We start from the raw sequence: 22296 nt of genomic DNA, 5'->3' as shown, positions 1-22296 counted from the left end.
TTACATTAGAAGCTGTCATATGCAATAGTACCAGCAGTAATCACCTCAGTGCATCGGCGCTATTGGCAGCAGTAATGCAAAAAAAAAAAAAGAAAACGCTCTTGCAGTTTGAAATGCCACTCCAACGGCAGTGCTCAACAGCCACAGCTGCAATGTTCCGGGCACCAAGTTGATAATATTAGTAATAAGTGGCGTTGCGCCCAGTCCTCCCCGTGCCACCTGATTTATCTCTCAAATATCAGATTAAAATACATTTTTGAAATTCAACCAGTTTTTCCCCGCCAAACATCAGCTTATAAGTTCGGAAAATACACACATTTTTATTTCTAATACACAATGTAAAATTTTGGTTTACATATATAACTTTCAAGCAATCAAAAGCTTCTAATTTAGACGGCTGGGTGCGCACAAGAGAGCTACTTACAAATATCTGAAGAGCTACCAGTAGTTCACTAGCTACCCAATGGTGAACCCTGCTTTAGATGGTAAACCTTGATAAAATACAAGATATTCACAGCTTATTTTAACCGTATGGAGAGGGATACGGTTCTATTTTAAAGATCTGCTACCAACCCCTCTTCATCATGGTTTCCACCTTGTGCATATTGCAGTAATCCGGAGGAGTGAGGTTTGAGATCAGAACCCTTCTACTGGAAGTAAACCAAGTCTTTACCAGACAGCAAATTACTAGTTGAGACTCAACCAGTAGGTAATGTAAATGTAAATTGATACTTGTATAGCGCACTACACACCCGCAAGGGTCTCAAGGCGCTTGTACGAATATCGCTGTGGAACCCGTCCTGGCTTTCCCTGTGAGGCGTCCACTCCTGGGCACCCCCAGGGTGAAGGCCAAGCATCCTTAGCGTTGTGGGGGCCGTTGTGGAGATTAAGCAATCTATTGCCTAGAGTTGCAGAGTGGGACTCTATGATTAGAATAGGCACTGAGGCGAGAATTATCAGGTCCGTGGAATTTTGAGCCCAAGACCCGCCGAGGCAGGGAATTGAACCCTGGTCCCGGGCTAGACCTCTGCATCAGGGTCTGCCGCTCTAACCATTGAGCCACACTTCTCCATGAAATGTAGTGTTGTGCTTCATGGTAAACCTGGTATTAAGAATGAGGTAGTGTATATAGGTTTCAGAGGGGAAGACTTGTGTTTATTCGAAGTAGATGCAAAGTCAGTGAGTGCTGTAGTTGAGACAATATTGGATTCAAGTAAGGAATGTGTTACCGGTACGGGGTAGTTCACACAAGAATTGAAGAGGTGCTGGGCCCAATGCATTGTGAAAGGCTGAATGTCAAAGAAAGCAACAAAAGCCAGACAACCGTTCTTTGCCCTTAGCTGCCATATTTGACTGCACAGCTGATGCTGCTCACTGCTCAAATGGATAAGAGGAGGAAACACTAGATGTCATAACGCACGCTGGAGCATGCACAGTAGATTATGGGTGTGTAACTTTTTAGGTCTCGCCTACATGACACATGTGCTGTGCGACATTTCAATTTGAAAGCCCCCTGTTTACAATTCAGGGGGCTTGCAACCCGCCCACAATATACCATTTGTTTTCATTTTCGTTCATTTGCAAAGCTCCCCAGGCTTCTTTTTTTGTGTTAGCGCCTTTCCTGGAGCATGCACCAAGTACAGGTGTTCTCCCCAGTCTTTGTTCTTGCTTGGCTTTTTGCAATGCACCATTTTTTTCATAAGCTTTTCGTATTATTCTTGGACGTGCAATGTGCTCTCCTGCTTTTTAAAAAATGTTTTTTAATCGAATCATTTTTATTTTGTTGATCTGCACAATAACAAAAAAGACAAACAATTGTTTTTGTCAAATATAAAACAATTACATAATACTCACTTCTTTTGGGGCTCTCCTACTTTTAACACAGACATTTCACTTATTTATAAAGTCTTTTTTTGATTGGTCTCCCTGAGCAAGGAAATATGTAACTTTTCTCATAATCGATCAGTTCAAGCAATGACAATTGTCCAAATAGAATGTCTGTGGTCTACTTTATTCTTCTTTGATTCTTTTCTCCACATGGACTTGTAAGACAGTTTTCTTCAAGAATGTGTATCTTGTATTTAGATCACAACACTACAGCCATGCTTGAACTAATCAATTTATGAGTATTGTGAACTTGTATGAGAAAAGTTACATATTTCCTTGATCAGGGAGACCAATCAAAAAAAAGACTTTATTAATGCAATTGTAACAGATTGCAATCAGGCAGTATAGGGTGGTGGCTGTCTGGACTCCCTTAGTAGCATAGTTTAAAATAAACTACAATCAAAACACCTAAACCACCAGACATTGCGCAGGTATACCTTACTACCCAACCGTTGGAATTCATTTCACTTATTTATGTTGCTGTCACCCTAAGTGTAGTATTTGACGATTTAGTTACACCCACAGCTGTACAACTCTGCACCACGCCACTCTACACTTCTCTACTCGTCACCACTCCAGTAACTTTGAGCCATGCTGCAGAGCAGCCACGCTGCTGTACAACATAGTTAAAAGTCATTGTAAAGCCAATAGCTCTCACATATACCAGGCCAATTGGCTTTGCAAATGCTTTTTGTACCAATGCACACCGAGATAGAGTTTGTCATGCTGCATAAGGCAACTAAGAAGAGAAAGTATGTTAGTGAGGGTGACGCGGTTTTGATGGTGGGCTACTGGCAATCTAGTGGCAGGCTCCAAAGCAGTAGGACAGAGAAAAAGAAAAGAAAAGCATCCAGAAGAAATGCTTCCAGCACCAGGAATCAGTAAGCCAGGAGGTCAGGCAGGTCTAATAATTAATACATGCTGGGCATGCATGATGGCACCATACGACGCACGCAAGAGTAAGAATGTACTGCCAAGTCGGGCAGCCTGCCTTCATGCTTTTGTCTCAAGGTGCACTGGGAGATTTACTTATTTAATCATGCAGTTTTACATTATACAAATAAAGGGAGTGGGCGTAAGAAGCACTTTACATACAAAATAACATGTGGATAAGACGGCGAGCCGACCATTGTAATTACAAAAAAAACAGCTCATAAGAGCATCAGTTAAACAAAAGGGGGAAGACATTTGGAATATACACCAAACACTGGCAACATGATAAATAATCAAAGTATCAGCCTCCGGTCCCGGATAACGGACATGAGCAGTAGGTATAAAACTGGACAATCAGAGATCATACAAATGTGATGATCATGAGAAGCAGACAATGTCAAAGTAGCACAGGGGCAGGATAATGGAGTAGGCTGAAGGCAGGCAGAAGATTCAGCTGGAATATAAGTGTTAGGAAGAAGAGAGAAAGGAGGGAGGTAAAGGCCAAAGAAGAGATAGGGTAAGTTAAACAAAAAGTCAGAGAATGAGACAAGCATCAGAAGGACAAAGTTAACTGAAGTTTCTCACACGTGTCAATGCTGCTTCCAGCCTGCTGCTATCCTGGATTCATCTCCACTTCGAACGCGTAGTAAAATAAAGGACTGCATGTACAATTGTAGGAAATTTGTCTTTTATATGTGGTCGGCACAGATTTTTGATTGACCCTACATTTCTGCTGAATTTATGGATGCACTTTTTTCCTGATAACCAGCATCTATTGTGCCATTCACTACAGTGCCTGTGCAAATATGGCTTCAGGCCAACCAGTGTAGCCTGAATGCATCAGTGTAAAAACTGCAAATTGACCAACCCTTTTGACAGGACAAAACCTCGTTTAAAATATTACTAATGCACCCCTTATGTAGGGCGTGTAGTCAACAAAGCAGGATGCATGGTATTTAAAAGTAGGGCCTGTAAAAACGTAATGTTAACATATGTTTATAGTGACTAGCACCTAAAACTGTTTTTCACTGTGGCAGAGCTAACTGTCCTATGTAAAAAAAAAACAGAGTGCAGATCAAAATATTAATACTGTATTTAGAAAATGGGACTATCTAGAATAATAATTTAAGATTCAATGGTGAAGTCAAATGTATTTACAAATATGAAGGAAGAGTAACCTTTAGCAAATTACCTTTTCTCAGCCTGAAGTTCCTGAGAGCTACATTTGCTCCCCCACTTCAGCCATCCAATAATTAGCATTTGAATAGGTGTGAGAAAGGCGTGAAATGTCTTCCAGGAGTAATCTACAGGCTGACCTGAATGGGCACAGATGACGTCTCTGACTGACAGAATATGCACAGTGGGGCTGTCTGCATCTTTTTTTTTCTCTTCACATTCCAGTGTCAAACCCTGCTTCAATTCCAAATCCTGCTGGACAGGTCTGCTGGGTTTTACATCTAACACTGACATAGGTCACTGGAGTGGAATGGTGCAATTTACCTACTGGAACTGTGCATTCCCTGCTTCCCTGTACAGTACGCAAGACTGAAAGACTGCGTTCTGTTGGTCAGCAGAGTTACACTGCACTATTAAAGAGGAATTATTTAAATAGAAATACACTACTGTAATGAACTGATGCAAGCAGAATACACCATGTACTGCTATGATGGGTCTGCCACTTAATATTGGTTCCTTTCGCAGCAACATGAGAAGCGGCATTTTCTGAATAAAAAGAACCCGCTGCAGTTAAAAAAAAAAAAAAAAAAAGGACACTTAGTGATTCATTGTGTTTTTTCACATGAAGATGGATTGTCAGACCATCGCTGTAAGGAACATGGAGGGTAAAAAAACACTACTCACTTGTAGGATAGCTAGAAGACATTCTTAATATATTTATTTATTTTATTTATGGGATTTTTTGTGCGCAACTATTACCCTAAGGTGTCTAGGCGCAGCGAAATACTCCAGATTCCAGCACAGATCAGCACGTTCTTATTGATTAAAAAGCCAAGTCTTCAGTAATTTACGAAAATTAATACGGGTGGGAGCGGTTTTAATGTGCAAGGGGAGTGAATTCCAGAGCACCGGCGTAGCTACCAAGAATCGCCTGTCACCCCAGGTGGCCGTTCTTGTGCGGGGGACAGTCAAAAGATAGCTAGCTGCTGATCTTAGATTCTTTTTGGGGGTATACACCTGAAAAGCCTCTTTTAGAAACTTTGGTCCTGTCTGATGAATGGCCTTATAGGCTATACAAAGAGCCTTAAATGTGATCCTGCTCTCAACCCTTAACCAATGAAGGTGGCGTATGGCTGCAGAAGTGGGATGTCGCCTAGGGATGTTAAGCAGGATCCGTGCGGCCATGTTTTGGACAGACTGAAGCTTGTTTAGGATGTATTTATGTGTGCCAAGAAAAAGAGCATTTCCATAATCTAATTTTGAAAATACTAGTGTGGTGACTAACGTTTTTCCTGCAGATACTGGTAAGTACGGCAGGAGTTTTTTTATTTTCTTCAGTACAAAGAAAGCAGCCGAGACCACCTTATTAACATGGCATCCAAAAGTTAACTTATTATCAAAAATCACTCCCAGATTCCTGACCTTGGTGGCTAGCACCGGAGGCGGACCCATCTGACTAGGCCACCATATGTGAGACCATTCTGGAGAAATTGTGCCAAAAGTCATGACCTCAGTTTTCTCCGCATTAAGTTTCAGGCAGTTACTGTGCATCCATGATTGTACATCCAGTAACCCCTCCTGAAACCTAGCTGCTACCACGGAACTACATTTATATTTATATTTATAGAGAACTACATTTTTACCTGGTACTTCCCAAGGGGAATGATACAAACTTTGTCCGGCATCAACCTTCACAGTTTCTCCGGTGACGAAGGAGGCAGCAGGAGAGAGCAAGAAGCACACCATGGGAGAGATCTAGTATAATCAAAACAAGCAGGTTAACATACACGCCTAAACTATCATTTAGCTTGTTCGGATGAAAATGCAATATTTATCTATTAATAGTGGATACTCTTATTTTATGTTATGCAAAAGAAACATAACTTGAATTTGTAATGTTAAATTACAGTTGTACAGTATTTCTGTACTATACTGCAGTATCAATATGTATATGGGACCGAAGTGATTAACGCTTTTACCAGAAAAGTCTCCTACAGATCCTTCTGCCAAATCGGACCAGAACTCATAGGTGGCTGCTACCAAAAGATGCCATTTTTTCTCAAAGGAACAGCTGCAACAAACTACCAAAATCACACTTTCAAACCTTACTTCAGTGCCAGCCCAGATTGTACAGCCAAGATTGAGCTGAGGGGACTAGCAAGGAGGCGATTGCCTCTGCTAATCAATGTCAACCATAACAGCAATGGCCAATCAATCAGCAATATCCCTTGAACTACTAGTACTTGTATACCTGTAAAAAGGGACTGCAGCCACTGTCTGTCCCTGAAACAGCAGTATTGGAACTAGGGGAGCGGGAGCTGCTGCCACATCCACATTTAACATGAAAGATTGAACTATGAAGAGGACACTCAAATATTTATCATCTGCCGAATTTTTGTTTTCAAAGACGCCCTGCCACATATCCCATATACTTTCAGTGAGTTGATGTTACTGCCAGAAACCCCACTCCAAACATTGCATCACTGCCCTCCACAGGAGAAAGGTGCACAGCGATCAGTTAGGGCTGCTTCCCGAGGTAAAAACACAGCTCATAGGATTCCCGAAAGCATGCACCTATCTATTGCAGCTGATGTGGATTGCAGGTGTATTTCCAAATTTTGAGAATTAAAAAAGGAGTGTGTACTACATCAATCATCCAGTCATACTATGTCTTGAGTCAACACTTCTTTGTTGTGCAGGACCTCAATCATGGTGCCAGGGTTTTGTTAAAGAGTCTAGAGTGGATCTGTGATTAACAGACAAGAATCTGTACAATGCGTCAAACTCCTGGACACAGAGCCTCAGAAGAATGTGAAATACTCATCCTACAGTTTCATAGCCCCCTGAACAGATTATTAGCAGCACTTTCTGGAGCATCTCCATCCTTAAAATACTAAGTTCCTGTAAAATGACTGGTTAGTCATTTTACAGGAACTTAGTATTGGAGTTCTATGAATTTGGTAGGGATCTCGACACGATGAGTTCCTGATGTTTTAAAAAAATATATTTTTATTTGCATTTTACAGTACATAAACACAACAAGCATGTCACAAAGCCATCAGCCACCATCCTTCATCCCCCCACCCTCCCCCCTCTCACGCCAAACCACAGTCCCTCTTTCTCTTGACAGGATTATACATTGCTTCTCCAGGAGTCCCAATAAACAAAAAAGAAAATCTTCAAAGTCAGCCTCGCACCCAACCAGAGCGGCCGAGTGAATCCTTGATGTTTGATACTGGCTACAGGAGCACTGTTAAGGCCATGGGCCAATGTATTGATAGAGCTTGAAAACAAAGGAGGGTAGTGCAGAGTATTTCCTAGCCTCCATGCACACTTCAGGGATCTCACATTTACTCCTTTTTTTAAAGTTTAAACAGGTTTTACTGAATGATCATATTTTGCATACCAACTCTCCAATTCCAAAAAGGGGTATGCATCACTTCGCCCAGAATACCATGTAAATGAGTAAAGTTTCAGTTTTTGCACATCTAATGAATCGAAGCCATTATGAGATCTCAGTACCCGAGAACATGCGGTCGCACTCAACTAAGAAGCGAGGCAGGGACAGCACCTGGTGACATACATACAAGTATGATACCGCACTAATACCATAACCAGGAACTAATATGACCTAGTACCGAACAATTATTCCCAATAAAAATCACACACATTGACATCAGGGACACATTGTTTGGCCAGTTTTGCATTATTTCAAAGTTATCACATGCAGCAGCTTGTTGAGAAAAAACATGGACCTGCTCTCTTATTTTGCAAACTCAAACTAGCCAACAGCCACAGGGCCCAGAGGATAATAGTTCCTTCTTAGTTGTACCTCTAAGAGTTATGAGAGTACGGGATGGTCAAATCCAATCTTTTTTTACGCTACTTAGAGTAGCGGTTTCAACTGTCCAGCACATCAAGAACCAAGCTTAGAACCAGCAAACACCCTTCACAGGCAGTCTTGAGGGTCTGGTCACTGCCATAGCAGAAGTGGACCCCAATGCTTGGTTTATAAAACTTCATTGCCCATAGGAAGCCTGTGTCAGGAGTAAACCAGGATCTAAGACCTCTGAATGGATGAATGCAGAGCCTACACACCAATCCAAGTGCTGGATCTCCATCAGTACCCCTTCCATCTTAGATTTCATTCTAGGGACCTGCCGAATCAGACTGGCCCATATGAAATTCGTTTTGGTCATACAACCCTTCACATCCTTCTGAACCTTTTTTATGGCTTTTATATTTGTCTCTATTTATTTATTTTATTTTTGCAATTTTTAAAGCGCACAAATACCCGTACGGGTGTCTCGGCGCTGGTGATCTCAGAACTCACTAGAGTATGACGGAGGAGTTAGGATGAGGAGAAGAGCCATGTTTTGAGGCTTTTTCGGAATTTAAGAAGCGTGGGAGCGGATTTAATATGGAGTGGGAGGGTGTTCCACAGTTTAGCTGTGGCTGTAGTGAAGCATCTGTCTCCCCAGGTGGCCTTTCTTGTCCGAGGGACGTTCAGCAAGAAGGCTGCGGAGGAACGTAGAGTCCTGCGATGCTCCACTGGGCGGAGAGCTTCTTTTAGAAACTGTGGTCCTGTGTTATTCAGAGTCTTATAGGCTATACACAGAGCCTTAAATTTGATTCGACTCCTGATTGGGAGCCAATGGAGCTTTTTGATGTGATGGGAGGTGGATGTGAATTTGGGGATGGAAAGTAAGGTTCTAGCCGCCGCCTTCTGCACGGTCTGCAATTTGTTAAGAACCCCTTTCTGAGCATTCAGAAGAAGTGAGTTGCAGTAGTCCGTTCTTGAAAAGACTAAGGTGCTGATGAGTGTTTTGCCGGCTGACTGTGGTAGGTAAGGAAGAAGTTTCTTGATTTTTTTGAGGGTGTAGAAGGCGGATGATACGACGGCATTGGCAAGATGGTGGAAAGTCAGCTTATTGTCAAAGGTGACTCCTAGGTTGCGGACCTTTACCACTGGTTGGGGGGGGGGGAGCCCAACTCAGACGGCCACCACTGCGGGGACCATGCTGGCTGTAAGCTCCCGAACGTCATCACCTCCGTTTTGTCGGAGTTAAGTTTGAGACAATTTGATGACATCCAGGAGCTTATCGCCTTCATGCCCTCCTGAAAGTTGGCTGCAACGCTAGCTCCGTTCTTGTGCACCGATAGCACTAATTGCGTGTCATCGGCGTACGTGGTAAGGGCAATTCCATGTGATTTTATCACCCTCGCTAAGTACGATACATAGATATTAAAAAGCGTCTGACTTAGCGAGGAGCCCTGAGGAACACCGCAGGGGAGTGAGAAGGTCTGGGAGGTGAAATTGCCCATCCTAACAGTTTGGGGACGATTGGCGAGGAATGAGGCAATCAGATCTTTAGCTGTGCCTCCTATTCCCAGAGCTGAGACACGGTCGATCAGGGTGACATGATCGACCGTGTCAAATGCAGCGGAGAGATCTAGGAGTATCAGGACAGCCGCCCCTCCTTTGTCCATGGTTGTTCTAATTTCGTCTGCGGCTTTCAGGAGTGCCGTTTCTGTCCCATGCCCTTGTCTGAAATCAAACTGGGTGTCGTCAAGCAAATTGTTGTCATTAATGAATTTCGAAAGTTGGATGTTCATGGATTTTTCGAAAATCTTTGCTGGGAATGGGAGACAAGCGATGGGTCTGTAGCTTGCGGGGAGGAGAGGGTCCAGAGTTGGTTTTTTCAGTAGTGGCTTGATGATAGCCTCTTTCCAGACTGAGGGGTAAACGCCTGTTGAGAACATGGCGTTGCAGATGGTAGACAGCGCGGGGGAGATTGCTTCAGGGATGAGGTTCAGAATAGAAGGGGGGCATGGATCAAGGGGGGATCCGGATTTAGTGCTGGCTACCATGCGTTGAATGTGATCCTGATCAACGGGGTAGAAAGATAATAAGGTAGGCTGAGTGTCCGTAAGGAGTGCCACCGGGGAGGGAAGGGGGGCCGAGTGAGAGAAAGTGTGGAAGATGGAGCTGACTTTTTCCTCGAAGAAGCCTGCCAAGGCATCTGCCAGTGACTGGGAGCCTTCTAGGCGCGGAGTCGGGGGGTTGGATAGAGTAGTGACTACCCGAAATAGTTCTCCTGCCGAGTTTTTTGCCTGCTCGATTTGCGTGGTAAAATAGTGGCTTTTCTCAGTGGTTATCAATCTTTTATAGATGGAGAGGGCATTTTTATAGTTCATTTTGTCTGCAGGGCTATAGTTGCGACGCCACTGTCTTTCAAGGTTCCTGCAGTATTGTTTTTGCATGCGTAGGGCTTCCGTAAACCATGGGGCTGAAGGTATTTTCCTGTTCCGGTGTGAGGTTTTAATCGGGGCTAGCTTATTACAGGCCATGTCTAAGTTTGTCAGATAATTGGAGGAGGCTTTAGTAGGGTCATGCTCATTAGGGATATGATTATCCTGCATCATCTCTGCTAGTTGAGTTAGATTGATATTTTTCCAATCTCTGTAGGATGATGGGGCTGGTGCAGTTAAGCTAGGTTTGGTGGGGTTTGTTTGAACAGTGAAGCAAATGGCTGAATGGTCTGTCCAGATGAGTGGAATTATTTGGGTGACTTTTACAAGCGGACTATTGGTAAAAATACCGTCTAATGTGTGGCCTGCCTGGTGCGTAGGGGAGGTTATTAGTTGCATTAGGCCTGCAGCTGAAGCTGCATAGTATCGTGGTTGTTCAGAGTCTCTAGGTGAAAGTTAAAGTCACCTAGTAGCGTAAAGTGAGGGGCGTCTGCTGCTACTTCAATTAGATTGCCTATATTGGCTAAAAACTTTGCTCTTGACCCTGGAGGGCGATAAATCTATCTGCTGGGAGGATTGTTGAAGTACCTCAAACTTCATTTAGATTACCCACTTATCCAACAGAAAAAAATTGGGCACCCTGGTTGGTCATCTATGGACTTTGCTTGGTGTAAAAAGCATCCACCCGGAACATCCGCCCCCATAGAGAAAAGCGATCTGTAAAAAACCAACGGCTTCTGCGGAACAAGGAGGCATATGTGAATTTACAGCACGACATGACATGAACAGCATTTTACAGGGTAACATTTTCTGTTCCTGGCATGTGTAGCTGTAGATACACAGGCTGTAAAGCAGTTTCCCCTCTAAAGAAGTGGCTACTCGGAGGATGTTGCAGAACATTGGAGAGCGTATGCAAGATGGCTTGGTCCACTTGGGCCTGCTCTCTCTCCTGGACATTCACACAACAGTGTTTGGTGAATGTGTGCGGTGTGGATCAGGTAGCTGTTTTACAGATGTCAGATATTGGAATGCTGCTTGAAAATGCTATTGACGCTGTTTTTTACGAGTATAACGTAACCTTGGAGGAGCAGGTAGCTGCCTTTTGGCTATGGTATAGCCGGTTTGAAAACACTTGACTAGCCAGAAAGAAATTCCTGTTTTTGAAATAGCAGTGCCTTTGCGTGGTTTCATGAAGGCCACAAATAGTTGTTGAGTTTTACAAAATAGTTTTGTCCTATCAACGAAATGCACGAGGGCTCTCTTTACATCTAGTGTGTGTAGTGCCTGCTGTGTGCAGGGTCTTATCGGTCAGTCTCAGTGAACCTGGCATTTCTATGGTATGGTTAAGGAGGATGCAAGAGATCACCTTGGGAAGCAATTTATGTTTAGTCCTAAAAACTACGTTGTCAGCGTGAACCTTGAAAAAAGGTCCCTCTAAAGTCAGCGCCTGTATCTTGCTCATGTGTCTAAGTGAGGTAATGGTGACTGGACCACCTTCCAGGATAGAAATGTTAGAGAACAAGAATAAAGGGGCTCACATGGGCCCCCATTAGTCTTGCAAGGACTATTATTAAAATTTCAGGATGGGACGGGTGGGGGGCTAGGTTGGGTTGTTTGTAGTTGAGATGCCTCTGGGTCCCCTGGTGTTGCATGAGTTTGTAGGCCTGTTGGGGGAACTTCTCATGCGGTACAACCGAGAGCTCGAGGAGGTTCGAGAACCAAGATGGTCTGGCTCACGTGAGAGCCAACTAAATGAAGGTGAGGGAGATCTGCTGGTGCTATGTTCCACATATGGAAGGAGTGGGAGAGCCGGAAAAGCATAGGCAAATATCCATAACCAATTCATCCACTGTGCCTTTCCCCATGGACAGTGGGAGTGGAAACCTGCAGGCGAAGCTTGGGCATTTGGTGTTTTTGGCGGTTGCGAACAGATCTAGGTCAGTAAACCCCCATCGCTGAAAATTGAGAATCAGGACTTCTGGGAGGCGTTCCCACTCGTGGACTTGTTGCTGCATCCTGCTGACAGGTCTGCAAAGTCCTTGTCTACTCTCAGCAGATACTCCTCAATAAGGTGAACCTTGTGGGTAACTGCCCATCACCAAATATCCATGCTAGCCTTTACAGGTGGGAGAAGTGAGTGTCCCCGTTTCTGAAGGTAGTACATGGCAGTTATGTTGACTGTATTGATCAGGACGGTTTTGTGGTGATTGTGGCAGAAAAATGCTTTGAGCTCCAATTGTAAAGCCAACAGGTCTAAGTAGTTTATGTGATGTGTCTGTTGGAGAGTCGAGTCGGCCAGAACCCCTGAACAGTGATGTCCTGTAAATACACCTATGAGAGACCGTGGCAATGGTCACTCCGGAACGGGGTCCAGAAAAGTCCTGCACAGCAGCACACATTTGCGGTTACATTCTTGCAGAAAGAGATGGGTACTGGCCTTTACCAATTTATCTTCCGCTTGTCACCATTGTTCTACTAAGCCATATTGTAGCAGGCATGTGTACTACCGGGCATTCAGTACTATGTATGTACCATTAACTGGTGATTTTGGTGGTCAGAGAGGCAGAAGGGAAAAGCTTGGACTCAACTCAATTACCAGAAAAGCTTATCCCAGCCTTGCTTAAGATTGTACCAGAAAGTGTTGAATCTGTAGCGGCTATGAATGGAATTTTCCAATGTTGGTGGTGAAACCCAGTTAGGAAGCAGATCTAAAGTGAGCGAGACAGTGATGTATGCTTGAACTCTAGATCAGTTAATTGTCAATGTAAGGGAAGACATGGACACCGCTCCTCCGTAGATGAACCATGACCACAGCCAGACATTTGGTGATAATCCTTCACCTCAGCCTGCCCCCTCCCAGCACCATCTCCCCTGAAAGGGGGCAGTTGAGTGTTAAATAGTACATAATAGCTGTACGGTATGTGGCTGCATTCAGGTTTGGCTTGAAAAGAATTATGTTAAACTGCAGTTATTCTACAATGCATAAGGATCTGTGGCAGAAATTGGCTCTATGACGGGAAAAGGGCTGGTGGTGGCCAAGGGCACCCAAAAATAGTGACCTGCATACATCAAGCCATGATTTTCCTGCGAGTAGGGCGGCGAGAAGGAAGTGTTTACTTACCAACACTGTTGTTTTAAAAGTGAATGGGGACAATAAGGGTGCACATCTAATGGTTAACCAGAAAGACAACAGTAGCTACGAGGATAGATTTTCAGGCAAACATGAGGAATAAACAGATACAATTCATTCAAGGGGCAATTATTTACAAAGTAAATAGTGTTCCTGAAACTCTAGCATGGATCCAGTCTTTACGGGCTAAGGATATGTTATAGGACAGGCAGTAGCGACCATTCTACAATTCTACATTCTACAAACTCTATTGCCCTGATATGAAGAAAAAATACACCTAGTGTAAGATGGGACACAGGGAAAACCCCTGCAGAAACTATGACAAAGTTGACAAAGTGGACATCCATTCTGTTATTTAACTGGAAGAGAATTGAAAGATTAAAGATGACAGGATTCTGATAGCACAAAGTGCTGTCAATACTAAAGAAATAACTTGGATTGTTAGGTCGTTTTCACAGATGTTAAGTATATATATTATACTTCTCCATCCTCAGATTGTTTTTCGCGATTGTGGCAAAAATGGAGTATAGTAAAGTAAGAGATGGCCATACAAAAGAGAATCCTGCAGCTGCAACAGGCACCGGGGAGGAGGGTGGGCGATATGAATGTCAGCAGCCCTACATGCCAATAACAGATGCATACTGGTAAGTAGCATTTTCCGTTCGAGGCATTTGGGCTGCTGAATTCATATCTTAGCATATACTGTATGGCAGTATTTCCTCTAGCGGTGGTCACCTGTACCAGCTCCAGCAGTCTGAAAAAGAGTTTTAAGGACAGCCTGGCCTATAGCAGCTTGCTGCTTTGTTTGCACGTCTACACAAGTGTTTAGTGAAAGTGTGTATGGTAGACCATGTAGCTGCCCTACATATGTCTTCAGGAGGAATATTCCCTAGGAAAGCCATGGATGCCCCCATTTTACGCGTTGAGTGTGCTTTTGGGGGAACTGTTAGAGTGCCTTTAGCTTTTTGATAGCATATTTGAATGCATTTAACTATCCACCTCGCTATTCCTGATTTTGAGATGGGATTACCTTCATGTTGTGGGGAAAAAGCAACAAACAGTTGCTTTGTTTTCCTAAATGATTTAGTCCTGTCAACATAATATAGCAGAGCTCTCCTTACATCTAGTGTGTGTAGGGCTCTTACAGCTACTGACTGTGGAGTTTGGAAGAAAACTGGCAATTTTATTGATTGATTGATATGGAAGGTGGATAAGACTTTTGGTATAAACTTAGGGTTAGTCCGAAGTACTACCTTATTTGCATGTATCTGCATGAAGTTTCTTGAATGGTTAGTGCCTGTAGCGCACTCACTCGCCTGAGGGAGGTAATGGCAATCAAGAATGCCACCTTCCATGTTAGAAATTGTAATTCACATGAACGGAGTGGTTCGAAAGCAGGTCCCATACGTCTGGTAAGTACTACATTTAAGTTTGAGACTGGTGAAGGTGGGTGCTTTGGAGGGATTATCCTTTTAAGACCTTCCATAAAAGCTTTGATTGGGGGTACTTTAAACAGGGAAAGGTGTTGTCTGTTCTGGAGATATGCTGCTATAGCAGCAAGATGTAGCCTTATAGAAGAGTATGCTAGATTGCATCTTTGAGGATGCAAGAGGTAACAGATAATGTTTTGGATGGAAGCATCTAATGGATTGATTTGGTTATTGCAATAAATTACAAATCGTTTCCATTTAGCTGCATAGCATGCTCTAGTAGTTGGCCGTCTTGCCTCCTTGATAATGTTCATGCAATCAGGAGTCAAGTTAAGGTATCCGAACTCTAAGACTTCAGGAGACAGATCGCTAGGTTTCTCTGATTGGGTTCTGGGTGCCTGATTTCTCCATGGTTCAGAGTTAAAAGGTGGGGCGAGAGGCGCAGTCTTTGGTGGGGAACTACTGAAAATTCTAGGAATGTTGTGTACCATGGCTGTCTTGCCCATGTGGAAGCAACCAGGATCATTGTGAATGACTTCTGGCGTAGTTTGCGTGCCACCAGCGGAATCAGTGGGGCTGGTGGAAAAGCGTACGCAAATCTGCCTGACCAGTTCATCCATATCGGATTGCCCTGGGTCAACGGATGTGGGAACCTGGCGGCAAAGTACTGGCATTTTGAGGTTTCGTTTGTGGCAAACAGATCTATCTCTGGATGCCCCCATTTTTGGAAGAATGTTTGGAGAACTTGAGGGTGAATCTCCCATTCGTGTAGCTGTTGGCGGTGTCTGCTTAACAGATCTGCTATTTGATGGTCTTTCCCTGGCAGGTGTTCTGCTATGAGAAAAATGTTTTTGGGAATTGCCCACCTCCATATGCTCTGTGCTAGGTGAGACAGCTGTGGAGAGTGTGTCCCTCCTTGTTTCTGGATGTAATACATGGCTGTCATGTTGTCCGTCCGGATCAACACAGCCTAGTTGTACAAGTATTTCTGGAATGCTTTTAGTGCCAGAAATATTGCTAGCAACTCTAAGTGGTTGATATGCAGTGTCTTTTGTTTGATTGTCCAGAGCCCTTGGACTGTGTATTGAAGTAAGTGGGCTCCCCAACCTGTCAGTGATGCGTCCGCTGTTAGTACTACTTGTGGAACCGGCTTTTGAAACAGTCGGCCCTTGAAAGGTTTTGTGGGTTCCACCACTGCAGAGAGTTGTAAGCGCGACTGTCTACCAAAACTAGGTCTTTTAGGTGTCCTTGAGCTTGGTTCCACTGCCGTGCTAGGCATTCTTGCAGTGGACGCATTTGATTTTGGTCATGAGGGACAATGCATATGCAGGAGGCCATCATACCTATGAGCTGCATGAACACTCGAGCTGTCAAAGAGTGTTGTGGCTGAAACTTTTGATTGAGAGTCTGCATGTTGGCTATCCTAGCTTGATTTGGATATGCCTTTGCTACTGAGGTATCTATTGTAGCCCCCAGATATTGCTGTATGTGGGAGGGCTGTAGATGTGATTTTGGGTAGTTTATGGAAAAACTCAGACTGTGTAGCAGCTGGAGTGTCTGAGACATATGGCTTGCACACTGTGCGTACGAGTTTGCTTTTATGAGCCAATCGCCCAGGCATGGAAACACGTGGATGTGTTGCCTTCTGAGGTGTGCTGCTACTACCGCTAAACATTTTGTGAAAACTCTTGGGGCTGCTGTCACCCCGAAGGGGAGAACTTTGAATTGGTAATGTTGACCTTCTATTGTGAACCTGAGGTATTTCCTGTGAGCTGGATTTATAGGTATGTGAAAATATGCATCTTTGAGGTCTAATGTAGCAAGGAAGTCGCCTTGCTGGAGTAACGGGTGTACTTGTTTTAGAGTAATCATATGGAAATGCTCTGAGAGTATGTATTGATTTAGCGGTCTGAGGTCTAGTATGGGTCTGAGGGATCCATCCTTTTTGGGAATTAGGAAGTAGAGAGAGTATACCCCTGTTCCTTGGTGTTGAAAGGAGACTTGTTCTATTGCACCTTTTTGAAGCATGGACGCGACCTCTTGTTGTAACAATGTGATGTGTTCTTTGGACACAGGACAGTGTTTGATGGTCTGGAGGGAGTGTGATGAAGTCACTGTTTGCAGGCAGTGGAGGCTCTGGTGTTATTGCCGCCACGTCCTCTGCCCTTGTTATTGTTGCCCCTATAACCTCCTCTGTTGGAGCCTTTATTAAAGGAACTTTGGGTGTTGCTTTTATATGTAGAGGAAGTCTGATGTGTTGCCTCTTGCGGAGCCTCTGTAGGAGGAGCGACGAAAGGAACCTCTATGTTGTTAAAAACTGCAGTGCGCCCATAGATTTAGCAGTTTTGGTATCTTTTTTCATTTTGTCTAAAACGGTATCTACTGCAGGGCCAAACAGGAAGTCTTGGTTAACTGGTTCGTTGAGGATGGTGGATTGCACCTCGTTTTTAAAACCAAAGATGCGTAGCCACGCGTGTCTGCGTAGTAATACGCTAGTATTAATGGACCTGGCTGATGTGTCAGCTGCGTCAAGCGCTCATTTAATGGAAGCATTAGTTATAAGTTTACCTTCCTGTATGAGGTTGTTAGCCAGAGCTTTGAAAGGTTCTGGCAGGTGTTGCAGTAAACCTTCAAGTTGATCGTAATGTGCTTGATCGTAGCTTGCTAGTAGAGCTTGTGTGTTCGCAATCCTCCATGAATTAGCAGCCTGTGATGCTACTCTTTTGCCTGAGGCTTCCAATATTTTAGACTCTTTGTCAGGAAGGGGAGCATCTCCTGTTTGTGAGTTAGCTCTCTTTCGAGCGTTTGCTACTACTAGTGAGTCTAAAGGCAACTGGGATTTAATATAAGTAGGGTCTGTAGGGGCCGCCTTATATTTTTTCTCAATCCTGGGATTGAGTACACGTGCTCTGGCTGGATCTTTGAATATATCTGGCGTGTGTTTTAGTACCCCTTTTAACATGGAAAGTGTCCTGACGTTTTACTCAGAGGTAGGAAAAGTATCAAATAGAAAATCTTCTATTGGGTCAGTGTGCATGTCGACCTTGTGGTATTTTGCTGCCCTATCTTGCAGTTGGTTAAAAACAATGGTGTTGTCAGTAGGCAACAGCTTTGTAGGGTATGGGGAGGTGTCTAGGATGGGTTGTGTGTCATATGGATCATTCTGGTCCTCCCATGTGCCATCCTCTGGTTCATTAAAATCATCCTGAGGATTTTCCCCCATGTTATCCCAGTCAATATAATCTGAATTTGTAGGAGAGTAGGGCACAACAGACATATTAGGATAGAAAGGAGGAGTAAAAGGCCTTGAGGAATATGTCCCAAAGTCTTTTTTCTTTGGAGGAACAAGGGAAGGAGTGTCCGTGTCTATTGGTCTCTTTTTCCGGTGATAAACATATATACAGTTTAGGTTGTTCTTCAGTTACTGGATCAGGATGGAAGAGTTCTTCCTCAACTGTCCATGGCTTTGGCGCCGATGTTTATGGCTTAGTGACTTGTTTGTGCCCTTTCGGCTCGAGGGCCTTTGGTTGATGAGTTTTATTCGGCTTGACTGTTGCTTTGGGGTCGGTAACCTTTTTCGGTTCAACGTCCTTTGTTGGTTTAACAGTCTTTTTCGGTTCGGCGACCTTGTTTGGGTCGTCGACCTGTTTCGGGTCGACCTGAGCTTTTGGTTCGATATGATTTTTATGCTCGACTTTCTTTTTTTTCGGCTCAAGGTTTTTGGTCGAGTCAATGGATTGTTTCGGCTCGACAGGCTTTGTGGTGTGATCCTGTTTTTGTTGATCAACACTCTTTTTAGGATCAACGGTCTTCTTTTGTTTTGGAACGACGACCCGTTTTGGTTCGAGGCTTTTCTTTGGCTCGATAGCTTTCGACTCAATAACCTTTTTGGGTTGGGCGACCTTATTTGGTTCGACCACCTTCTTCGGTTCGACGACCTTTGGTTCGACAACCTTCCTCGGTTCGACGACCTTTGGTTCGAAGACCTTCTTCGGTTCGATGACCTTCGGTTCGATGACCTCCGGTTCGATGACCTTTTGGGGTCGACAACCTTCTTGGGGAGAATGGTACTCAGTCCTGGGCTATCAGAAGGCCTGGTTTTGGGCTTCGGAGCAGAGCCGGAAGGCGGGGCTCCTGAAGGTGCTTGTCGATCTCGGCTAAGGCCTTTAGGCGATGCTTCGACCGGAGCCTTATCTTTTGGGATAAGCGGTTTTGGGGGCTGGGAACTCACTGTTTGCCCCGGAGTGATCTGGTCATCGGTGTCCGACTGGTCCTCAACGGTGACGATTTCTAGATCAGAGTCTGCCGCTTCTGGGAGGACATGTTCATCATCGAAGATGTTCTTCGGTTCCGGTGCCGGCCGCTGCATCTCTTGCCTAGCGGCCCGTCGAATCTGGATGGTCTTCTTCGAACGGAATTGGGCACATGCTGGGCAATTTTCTTCGTTGTGCTCCGGTGATAGGCACTTGTTGCATAATGTATGTTTGTCAGTATGCGGGAATTTGGAGTGGCATTGTGGGCACCTTTTGAACGGGCTCCTTTCCATCGACCGCAGGCTCCCGTGGCGTTGAAAGGCCCAAAAGCCCGCGTCGACGACCGGATCGAGATGGAAAGTTTGTTTGAGTCAAAAAGTACCGAAAAGAACAATACCGTCGAAGTGGAAGGCCTTCTGGCCTTAGAAAGTAGTTTAGTTTCGGTTCCGAAGTTAGAGTAGAGGAAGAACATCCGAACCCAATGGCGGAAAAAAACAATCTGAGGATGGAGAAGATGCCCATGCGCACTGTAGTCCAGGGGAGGAGTCACCTATCTTGTGATACTATGAAGACTCTTCCAGGACAACAAGGTGCAATCATCCGGACCCAACACTAGGCGGCGATCTATGCTAAGATATGAATTCAGCAGCCCACATGCCTCGAACCAACAGTTACATACTTGGGAGTGAATGCAAAAAACACACAATGCCATCTGGCCACTGCAAGGCACTAGCACTTGAGAAAACTAGCATTTGCACATTTCTGTAACAGGTACTTTTTCCTCTGATAAGAGATGTTGGGACACGGTTTCTTAGGCTTACCAAGTAGGCACCAGAGAATGGGTCATTGTTTTTTGTGGCTTGGTTACCAATTCTCTGGCAACCCTCCTCTGCTCAACCAGATTACTTTTATGTAGCAGTTCCTCTAACCTAATTTGGAGGAAATGAGGATCTGCTTTCATGGTTACCCTCACATTTTGCTTGATGTCAGTGTACTTTTGACCAAGTCTGACTGGGATCCTGCTGATCATGACCCACGTCACTGTACTCTCTCCCTATATTTACCACGGTACGTACTTTTGTACTTCCACAATTGGCTACTGGTGTACTCCTGTAAGTCCCTAGTATGTGGCACTGAGGTACCCAGGCCATAGGTACACAGGGGGTCTACTATAGGCTGCAGCATGTATTGTGCCACCCATGGGAGTCCACTTAAACTGTGACTACAAGCCTGCCATTGCAGCCTGTGTGAGTTGGTGCTAGCACCTCTCACAAAAGATATATCTGGGGTCACTACATTTAAAACGTACAAATCATGCCAATGGCAGGCTCTTCAGTCCTGAGTGCAGAGTGCTAGGTTAGAAGTGTAAGGGTGTCACCCCTGCATGAGCAGGACACCCCTACAAACCCCAGAATCGATTCTCCAGGCTTTGTAAGTTCTGTCAGCCATTTTTACACATATAGTGAACAGCCATTACAAGATGTCTAACTATATAGGGTTGGTAACCTTGCTGATAAGGGCGCCTAATGTATTACCAGGGTTAGGTATATGATGAGGAATTCAGTGGTGCTGCAGGTGAGGAAGAGGGTGGTTACCAACAACCCTCATCAAACCACACTTGGTGTGGAGAAAAGTCTATAAAATGAGTGATCTCTCCTGCGCTCCAATTATCTAAATTAAAGTAAACTTATAATAAGTTCCACTAACAGTAAATCTATAATCACAAGACTGTAACAAAGTTCCTATATAAAACAATTTAGTTATGACCAAAAAGTCATTCAGTCAAAATTGAGCAGTAATCATTCCTCCAATTCAGTTCCAAACATTCGTTATATCCAAAATGCAAGATTAATGTCCACAACTTCTATATTCAATTGTAGTATTCTTCTTCATTCTTTATAGCTTGTGTTGATTGATGTATCACTTTCAGTACAGAAAATTTCACAGCCTACACGTGTTTCGTCTGACCCAATATGATGGTCTGTGACTTAGTCAGGGCTGCATAATAAACATCAAATAAATGTATATCAGTATAATACCAATATTAGTGTACTAACCGAAAGTAGACTAGAAAAGTTACGATATACCTGATAAACACCAGTGTAATCAGAGGAATATAGACAAAAGTAAATTAAGCCACCAAGGACATAGGGTCACCCTTGTGCACACCATTATATCCCAGATCTATTAAGAGTAATAGTATAATCACCTCAAAATTATAAATGGCGTTAACAGAAGATTCTTCTCGTCTTCTAAGCAAATGATACTACCATCCTGTCCTGTAAGTAGTAGAATATTTTATGGTCAATAGTCATTTGATTCAACTACAATACCTAACTTCATAACCACGCCACATTAATAATCTTAATGATCATATCCACTCACCAATAATAATTATATTCGCGTCTTCTTATTAATCACATAGCCCAAAGTAGTATAAATATCCTGGCTGCACGTGAAACAATAGTAACCTGCAGCAAAGAATTAGGTAGGTCACTAATAATCTAACAATATACCACTGAATTATTAATTGAGTATTCTCCATCGATCACCTTACCAAGTCAAATCCTTGTATTATTTAAACATGTCACAGTATTGTGTAAAAATAAAGGGTTTTGTAGTCTTCACTCGATCTGCGTAAGAGAAATTAACATTATTCGGGGATCGGACTAGGTATATCCTGTCTATCTACCAGATCTGAACTAAATACATAGACAGATTAGTCTTACCTCAGACTTATATTGGCATGTCACAATATTGTGTCAATATTCTGATTCTCGTAGTCCCTAATCGATCTCAGATATTTATCCCAGACTGCAAGCATCTGTACGATGTCGGTCAAGAATATCGTAAAAAGAACTAACAATACGAGGTCAAAAACTGACATAACGTAACATATTATTTAATACGTAAATTTGAACTCTGAGTCTAGTTTAAATTTAGACATAATCATCGAAGCTGTTTAAAGGTTATTTCCGATTCCATAATGACCTGTTCGGTGATTTCAGGGAATGGTAAATACATTAGAATAAAGTGGAAAAAGCAGGCGTGAAGCATCATATTATCTAGTCCGTTCATATAGCGATAAATATGAATCTAGTATGGCACAGAGTTACTTAAATTAATTATAAACCCTGCACTGGCGATTCCACTCACCCGAGTATTCAGGAATAACCTCCGTATCGAAGTCTGGCGTGCAGCGTGGCCGCCATGTCTGTATGCCAATTTATACCGC

General features: G+C 43.6%; 1 protein-coding gene across 1 annotated transcript in view; it reads right to left on the bottom strand.

The window, feature by feature from the left end:
• Positions 1-22296, bottom strand: part of PECR (peroxisomal trans-2-enoyl-CoA reductase) — an 89009-nt gene that overhangs the window by 5402 nt on the left and 61311 nt on the right. Inside the window, exon 7 of the mRNA XM_086954495.1 lies at positions 5640-5751. Coding sequence (XP_086810621.1) covers positions 5640-5751 — 112 coding nt within the window. The remainder of the gene's footprint in view (positions 1-5639; positions 5752-22296) is intronic.

This window comes from Lissotriton vulgaris, chromosome 2_1 (genome assembly GCF_964263255.1).
Source record: "Lissotriton vulgaris chromosome 2_1, aLisVul1.2, whole genome shotgun sequence".
Classification (NCBI taxonomy): domain Eukaryota; kingdom Metazoa; phylum Chordata; class Amphibia; order Caudata; family Salamandridae; genus Lissotriton; species Lissotriton vulgaris.
This window is presented reverse-complemented; position numbering and strand designations above follow the sequence as displayed.